This window comes from Rhinopithecus bieti, unplaced genomic scaffold (assembly GCF_001698545.2).
Source record: "Rhinopithecus bieti isolate Rb0 unplaced genomic scaffold, ASM169854v2 scaffold_54263, whole genome shotgun sequence".
NCBI lineage: Eukaryota > Metazoa > Chordata > Mammalia > Primates > Cercopithecidae > Rhinopithecus > Rhinopithecus bieti.
In genome coordinates this window covers 51,622-60,148 of record NW_016821166.1, presented here as the reverse complement: position 1 = coordinate 60,148, position 8,527 = coordinate 51,622, and the positions used below count along the sequence as shown (strand labels likewise).

At 52.8% G+C, this 8,527-nt stretch overlaps 1 protein-coding gene across 1 annotated transcript in view; it reads right to left on the bottom strand.

Annotated features, from left to right (window-relative positions):
• PELP1 (proline, glutamate and leucine rich protein 1) overlaps nt 1-8,527 on the bottom strand; it is a 34,186-nt gene that overhangs the window by 1,379 nt on the left and 24,280 nt on the right. The window contains exons 6-16 of the mRNA XM_017860218.1: nt 4,137-4,196; nt 3,744-3,894; nt 3,423-3,549; nt 3,184-3,271; nt 2,667-2,755; nt 2,472-2,588; nt 2,211-2,358; nt 1,912-2,071; nt 1,030-1,085; nt 657-863; nt 3-571 (exon numbers count right to left, since the gene is read on the bottom strand). Of these exons, the coding sequence (XP_017715707.1) occupies nt 3-571; nt 657-863; nt 1,030-1,085; nt 1,912-2,071; nt 2,211-2,358; nt 2,472-2,588; nt 2,667-2,755; nt 3,184-3,271; nt 3,423-3,549; nt 3,744-3,894; nt 4,137-4,196 (1,772 nt within the window). The remainder of the gene's footprint in view (nt 1-2; nt 572-656; nt 864-1,029; nt 1,086-1,911; nt 2,072-2,210; nt 2,359-2,471; nt 2,589-2,666; nt 2,756-3,183; nt 3,272-3,422; nt 3,550-3,743; nt 3,895-4,136; nt 4,197-8,527) is intronic.

Genomic DNA, 8,527 nt, shown 5'->3' with positions numbered 1-8,527 from the left:
CACCTGAGGGTGGTGGGGGTGGCAGGGGGGGAAGCCCCTCGGGCACAATCACCACGCTGTCATCAGAGTCACTTTCCAAGGAGATCTCCACATCAGATGCCTCCTCCTTATCATAGTGGACAAAGGCTGGTCTGGGCACTCTCCCCCCAAAAGTTTCATCTGGGGGTATAGCAGGTGGGGGAGTCCCACTAGGGGCAAGGATCGGGTCCTCATTTGAGCCTGCCCGGTGGTTCTCGGGACCAGGAAGAAGCCGGGGAGGGACAGACACTAGGCCTGAGACAGAAAGGCCTAGGTGGTTGGCTGTGGTGGGAGGTCCAGGGCGTGCCGAGGGCACAGGGCCTGCTGAAGGCATGGGTCCTGCTGAGGGCATGGGCCCTGCTGAGGGCATGGGGCCCACTGAGGGCATGGGGCCCGGAGGATGGAAGGGTGGGGCCCTGAAGGGCGATGGGGCCTCAGGAGGGGGAACTGGAGCAGGTGTGGGGCAGGTGGGGCCCATGGGCTGCAGGGGAGGAACCCGGGGGTGGGTCAGAGCAGCACAGGTCACCAGTGCTTCTGAGCAGAAAGAAGAGACCTGAGGAAAGAAGAAAGAGCAAGTGTGAGCACCAGGAAACAAGAGACTCCAGGAACCAAAGAGGGGTTTGGCCCGTCACAGTTACCTCAAGGCTATCTTCTCGCTGGCCGAGGGAGAAGGCTTGCAGGGCACAGGCAAGAGGAGGTGGGCAGCGAGGAGAAGGGGCCAGCAGCAGTGCCAGGAGCAGGCAGTAGAGTTCGCGACGGCAGCGGGAGCTCGTGTACGGGGAGCTGCCTAGGACCTCACCCTGCTGGACACCCATGACCAGGGGGAGGACCAGATCATGCAGTCTCTGAAAAGGACAGAGCACACCTGGAAACATCCCCAAGACCACCCAACCCTTCTCCAGAGCCTACTCCCAGGTCTGAATGGACCCACCTCTGGGCCACACCCCACAATGTGTACAGAGCAGGGGCCCCTTCCCCCATCGCCTCGTTAGTGGACGAGGCTCCACTAACCCTGTGAGTCTCCTCCTTGATGAGAGGTCCACACATGAGGATGGTCCGGCTGAGGCCTGGGGAAGAAGAATGGTGTGTAAAGAGTAGGCTCCCAATAGGACTGACAGCAAGGGCTTCTGCAGCACATAGCCCAAAGTGGGCATCAACTCTGTCACTGCCTATCTTGGCCAAGTCATTCAACTTCTCAACTAGAAAATGGGGATCATAAAAGCACCTCTACAGTACAGGGCCACTGACAGTATTTAATTGAGACAATGTAAGTAAAAAATTATAAATTTTATAATTTTGCATTTATATATTTGGGGACAATCAGTTCTCCCCTTCCCATGGGATGGGGTGGCAGGCAGTGAAATATATGGACTCAGAGGAAAGTCATCCATTAACTGCACAGTATCCAACTAGTAACTCTGTAGACAGGTCAGTGGTTATGGTGAGAGCAGGGAGCTCCTCCAGGCAGCCTACCCTAGGGAGAATGTCGACTTCACAGGGAGGAGGCTTCCCCACGTGCTAGAACTCTGCCTGATAGAAAGTGGATACACCAAGGATGTGCTGAACACAGGAGGAAGCAGAGGCCTTGGAGGGGCAGTGTCAGCTACCAGAGTCCCCGGTCTAACTGCAGGACCTGAGGCCGCCTGCAGCCCTGGCAACAGGGCGGCTGCTCGGGCGCCTCCTCCTGGCCTCTCTGCCGGGCTCTGTATTTTACAGGCACCTTCCCCTTCACCCGCTGTTTGGGCGATCACTTATCACAGTGGACAAAGGCTGGTCTGGGCACTCTCCCCCAGAAAGTTTCATCTAGGGGTATAGTAGGTGGGGGAGTCCCACTAGGGGCAAGGATGGTGTCCCATTTGAGCCCCAGTGGTCCAGGGCACAGACCTCACCCACCTCTGAGTGCAGCCGCACACACATCGCTGTTGGCATTGCTATCCCCTTTCCGGTGACTTGGCGGTGCCATAGCTTCCCCCACATCCAGCTTTAGCTTCTTGGGGGCGCTGGGCTTTCCAGTCTGCAAACTCCCATCAGGGCTCCCCCGCGGGCTACGCAGCTGGTGGCAGAGGAAACATCAATCACATCCACAGGCAAATAAGAAGGCAGGACAGCCACAGTGGACAGTGTTTGCTGAGCAGGCACATTTGGTCAAAGGGCACAGGATGAGTCCTGAGATGGAGCTGAGGCCTCCTCACCTTAAGGGCGTCAGCTGGCGGTGAGATGTCACTGAGCAGGTGGGTGAGCAGGGCCTCTCCAGAGGCTCCTCCCTGAAGCACTCCCGCCGAGGCCCCACACACCTGCACCCACAGCTCTAACAGCGCATACACCTTGGTCCGAACCGTGCTGTGCCGTGAGCAAAGAGGACAGATATGAACGGAGTGTCCACATGCCAGAAGCCCCAGCCCACCTGCACCCCTCATCCCCCTCTCGTCTTTATTCCCTTCCTGGATGGTCACCTGTAAGGCCTCTCCTGGCCGGGAGAGAGGGAATCTCTACCGATGCTCCAGGAATTGAGGACCTGGGGAAGTAGGCGGCTGATCAGGATCCCAAAGCGCAAGAGCCGGCTTCCACACCTGGGGCAGAGAAGGAAGAGTGACCCTCGTTTCTGGCACGCCCCATCCCTTCACCACAGCCAGCCCAATCCCACTCACGCGAGGATGAGTGCAGAGAGCAGGTCCAAGGCCTCAAGGTGGATAGAGGGCAGCAGCAGCAGCCGCAGGGGACCATCTCCATGCAAGCTCTGGAGAAAAAAATGGCAAAGACAGAGTAGGGGAAGAAAGTGAGAGCCAGAGAGAGACAGAAACAGGGACAGACTATTTACACATGTACACATAGGTAAGAAACCTACCCCCGATCTCAACTCTCCCAACAAAATCAAACCGCTATCCTCTAAAATAGACCCTGGATGGAAGGTAAGAAGGATGGCTGGGCCTCTCAGCAATGACTCAGCTGATCCCCAAATTCACCCTCCCCCAAGGAAGCATTTGCTACACTCTGACAGTGTGCACCTGTGTCGGGACACACAGAGTAACAGTATTTGGACAAAAGTAGGAAGCTGTCTGGGACGATCCAGGATGACACTGTTTGGGGAGACTCAGGTCCCCAGTACTTTCCTGGTTGCCTGGTGTCCTGAGCAAGGGCTGTGAAGAGACGACAAATCCCACTTACAATATTCTTGCTACTGACACTGAGGGTCCGGCAGATGAAATCCAGGATCTCCTGCACAGGGACGGACACGGGAGCTCCAAACTCAGAGCTAAAGAGAATCAGAGCGGGGAGACCCTCAGAGCAGGCTCCCTGGTATAACTCCCACACCCACCTTCACCTCCTCTCTCATGATGAGGGCGACACTCCCTCATCAACCCCTCCTGCTCCATGCCTCCGCTCCCTCCAACACCCCCACACACCTGAGCATGAGCCCTAGGCAGCGGGCCAGTCCCGAAAACCTCTGCCGAAGCCGGAGAAGGACATGGGCATCGCCATCTTCTGAGGACAGCAGCATCTCCACCCCAGGGCCTTCATTCTGCACAGGAGCTGGGCAGAAGCACAACTACCCTGTACACTGTCTTTTTTCCATCCCCTCCTCCATCATTTCTGGTGGACGACCTGCCCGTATTCTAACCCATTTTCCCCAAACACCAACTGCCCCGTGTCTCTGGGCCCCCTCCCGTTCCTTCCTGCCACACTTCCTCAGCATTGTTCCACTAACTAGCAGCCCTGGTCCCTACCGGTCTCTGCTCCCTCATACAGGGCCCCCAGCAGGGTGTGCAGTGAGGCCAGCAGACTGTGTAGCTCCTGCTCCCAGCTCTCAGTGTGCTTCAGGCCTTGGGAAAAGCCAGCCCCTAATGAGGGCAGCCGGGAATAACACTCGCAGGCCAACTGCGGGACAAAGGACAGAAACCTGGTCAGACGGGGATCCAGCCCAGCCACAGAACCCCCAGCCCCACTAACGCCCAAAAGAGATGGAGATCAGAGAGCTCTGAGGGAAACCTGAGATGGGACAATGAAGCCAAAGGACCCAGATGGGCACATGAAGGCAGGACAGAAAAGCTGAGGAGGAGCAGCAAGAGATACTCCAGACTCAGATCCCCGGGCTCTCCCTCTCCCTCCCTGCCCTTTACCTGTTGGAGCTGAGGGCTCAAGGCATCCACCCTAGACAGAAAAAATGAGGCCAGCTTGCCCTGGATGTGGAGGGAAAAAGGAAGAGGCCGGTGAGCCAGCTCTGAGAGCCAGAGATGTACACCCCATCTGTTCCCAGCAGCAGACTCTAAGCCCAGGTCTTTTTTTTCCTGTAGACACAAGAAGCAAAGCCTTCTTTGGGGCATCAACACCGGGCACGGACATGCTTTCATGGTAGAAAGACTCCTCAACACCAGCTCTGCTCCATGGCTTCCTGCCTGGGGGGAAAGGGGTCTGGCCCTGTCCCACAGACAGCTGGGCTTCCTCCTTGACAGTTTTTGCAAAATTGTTCCCTCAAGTCAAAAGGACCTAGTACTAAAAAACAATCTCCACATTCCAACTCTCCACCAGCTCACACACAAAAATGAGGGTCCAAGCTGGAAGTTAAGACACTAACCAGAGGTATGAGGGCAGGACAAGGTCAAAAAAGAAGGCTGGCTGCTAGAGCAGAAGTAAGGCAGCAAGTCTCGGGGTAGCAATCTGTCATTCAGCACTTTCTCTGCGTGCTGTGTGAAGGTGCTAGGGCAGGAATGTTTAACCTGAGAACCACAATTTAGTTGGGTATACAATCAAAGGGGCCTGTGAACATGGATGGGGAAAAAAATTACTCCCACTAAATTGTAAAATGTAGTGTTTTCTTTACTTATAAATGCAGACAAATAGCCACAGTAGTATCAGCAATACCTGTGACTGTCACTAATAGAATCATTTTCATGTCACATTGTAATTGTAACACATCCTGAAATATCATTCATATGAATCACTAATTTGCAATTACAGTCGATGTAAGACCTGCTTCTAGATCTTATTACTTAGCATGTCAATAAAAAAGCACAGGCTGGGTGCAGTAGCTCACACCTGTAATCCAGGCACTTTGGGAGACCAAGGCAGGCAGATCACTGGAGCCAACGAGTTTGAGACCAGTCTGGGCAACATGGAGAAACCCTATCTCTACTAAAAATACAAAAACTTAGCCGGGTGTGGTGGCATATGCCTGTAGTCCCAGTTACTCGGGAGGCTGAGGTGGGAGGAGCGCCCAAGCCCAGAACCGAGATCACGCCAGTCAGTACTCCAGCCTGGGTGACGAGAGTGAGACCCTGTCTCAAAAAGAAAAAAAAAAGGATGGGCGTGGTGGCTCATACCTGTAATCCTGGCACTTTGGGAGGCTGAGGTGGGCAGATCACGAGGTCAGGAGTTCAAGACCAGCCTGGCCAACATGGTGAAACCCCGTCTCTACTAAAAATACAAAAATTAGTTGGGCACGGTGGCAGGCACCTGTAATCCCAGCTACTCGGGAGGCAGGAGAATTGCTTGAACCCAGGAGGCAGAAGGGGCAGTGAGCCGAGATCACGCCACTGCACTCCGGCCTGGGTGACAGAGCAAGACTCCTTCTCGGGGGGGAAAAAAAAAAGAATTAGTAAGGACAACAAGACAAGCATACGGAAAAACAAGAATCTGGAGCCAACACTGGCAACATAGAGAGAAGGGGAAAGAGCAGGCTCACGCTTTCCCCTGTAGTCCTAGCTACTTGGGAGACTGACGCGGGAGGATCACTTGAGCCCAGGAGTTCAAGGTTACAGTGAGCTACAATCTTAACACTGCACTCCTGGGTCACAGAGCAAGACCCTATCTCCAGAAAAGGCTCAAAAAGCTGGGCTGAGGCCAACAGAAGTCTGCTTACGTGACTGCAATAAAGCAGTGTACGGTGAAGTGACATGACTCTAACCACAGGTCTACCCTGGCTGGCCCACAAAGCAAACCACAGTGAGGGCTCCCTCGGAACAGTTCACCCAAAATGCACACACACAGAGCACGTCCTGGGACTCTCTCAAGAGTGGCTTAGTCTCTTCCCACCCATTCCGAGGAATTGCTCATCAATGTGGCAAGGCGAAGGAAGTGAGTTTAAGTCTCTGCAGGAATTGACCTCATGGACTCAGAATGCTTGATTCCCATTACTTGGGAGGAGTAACCCTGAGCTTGGAGTCTGCAATTACCCGGAGAATATCTGGGGAATGTAACAGAAAACACACAGACACTTCAAAACAGCAATTACCAGTTTTCCTAAGTACTAGTCTGCTAGATTTTCCAAGTGCAAATGGCCCCTGCAGCCTCTGCATAACAGATTCTTATCTGAAGTGCTGGCAACCGACAAAGCCAAAATCCTCCACACCCTCAACAGAGGGAAGTTCTCCAGATGATCTTTTTTTCTTTTTTTTTTTGAGACAGGGTCTCACTCTGTTACCCAGGCTAGGGTGCAGTGCCATGATCTCGGCTCACTGCAACCTCCGCCTCCCAGCTTCAGGGGATCTCCTGCCTCAAAATTCTGAGTAGCTGGAACCACAGGCGTGCACCACCAAACCCAGCTAATTGTTTTGTATTTTTGGTAGAGGTAGGGTTTCACCATGTAGGCCAGGCTGGTCTCAAACTCCTGGCAGATGACACTTGATTCTTAGGGAAATAAAGGTAGACACTCCCTGCAAGGACACAGGAACATTTGTTTGTTTGGAAAGGGTACTCAAAACGCAGGCCTTAAGTTCGATGGTCTGACGCAAGGTTGTGAATTATAGATAAATTCTCCTGACTACTCACACTGAAAATAAAAAAACAACAGCAGAAGAACACTTAGCATTCTAGTCTCCTTAACGCTTACTATTCACACTTATGCCCTGTAAGCAATATTCAATTTCCCCTCCCCTTTCCTGGGGGGATGCAGGTAGATAAAGACAATACCGAACAAAGCTGAATCAAAATAGACTTTTGCAGTAAAACCAAACCTTTGTTCAGGGACTAACTGTGGGCCTGTGTCATTTGAGAGGTTAACTTACAGAACATTTGACAAGATAACCAATTTTTACTAAACCTAGTAAAACCTCAGTAAATAACCTCTGCTAAACTTTATCAAAATCGATAAGTCACTCCAAATACCTTCTTGACAAAAAGTCCCGCCCTGCCTACCCAAAGATTCTATCAGCTGTGATTAGTGGCACTCGCATGAAAACAAGAAACCAGCAAGGACACAACCCCATGCTCACTCAGAACTCGCATCTGCTCAGGCACTTTTCAGAGACTGCGAGTAACCAGTTACTAAAGCCACTGCAGGTACCGCTCCCTGATGACAGCGCTCAGGCCGGTGGAACTCTGACTCACAGTCCTTCCCAGGCCAGCAAGCTACACAGCCACTAACAATTGATTAGAGCTGCTATCTGCCCCGGTTTTACAATTAACCAGATAATATAACCTTTGCTCACGTCACTTAAGTCCCTCTCAGCTGGTTTTCTCCTCTGTAAAATGCAATGACACCAATTCCACAGAATAATTACAATGATGAAATGAGACAACACATCTTAGACACTCAGGAGAGTGAATGGCAGTGGGCACCCACTAGACCAGTTCCCTTTCCCTCCAAGAGCTTACGTTCTTGCTTTGGTCACAGAACCACATTAACCCCACTTTCTTTTTTTTTTTTTTTGGAGACAGAGTCTCGCTCTGTCACCTAGGCTGGAGTACATTGGCACGATTTCAGCTCACTGCAACCTCCGCCTCCTGGGTCCAAGCAATTCTCCTGCCTCAGCCTCCCAAGTAGCTGGGACTACAGGCACCCACCGCCACACCCAGCTAATTTTTTGTATTTTAGTAGAGGCGAGGTTTCACTGTGTTGCCCAGGCTGGTCTCGAACTCCTGAGCTCATGCAATCCACCTGCCTCGGCCTCCCAAAGCACTGGGATTACAGGCGTGAGCCACCACGCCCGGCCTCATAATCTGACTGTCAAGACAACCTGAATAGCAAACTCCCCCTTGACTAACAACACTAAAGGCCAATACAGTTAACTCCACCAGTTAAACAAAAAAATTACTAATTTGCCACAAATTCCAGCTCTCTAGAGATTTGTGCTTCCATCTTAGTAAGCAGGTGTCCAATCGTTTATCAAACCAATGGTGAATATAACTGTTTGGACGAACGGAGGTAAGATGGTGCACTTCCAGGTTCTTCATCACCAACTTTTCCCGCGCCCGCGAAAACGCAGCCGGCGCCCAGGAAGGTGCAGACCAACCGGGCATGCGCCAGGTGACATCAATCTGAAGAGACTAAGATTTACCTGGTCGCACCTGCGGAACGCCCCCCGACATGCCCGTGCCCCGCCTATTGCCCTCCCACTCCTAGAAAAGCCGCTCCGGACGGACACCACGCGCGGACTTCCCAGCCCCACTCCTGTCGGGATGTCGGGACTGTATCAGGAACCCCGCCCGAGAGCCCCGCCGGAGGACTCTGTTGGCCTCCTTTGCCAGAGGCCGATAGACCTCTCCCTACCCACCTTCTTCCCCTGAAGCTAGG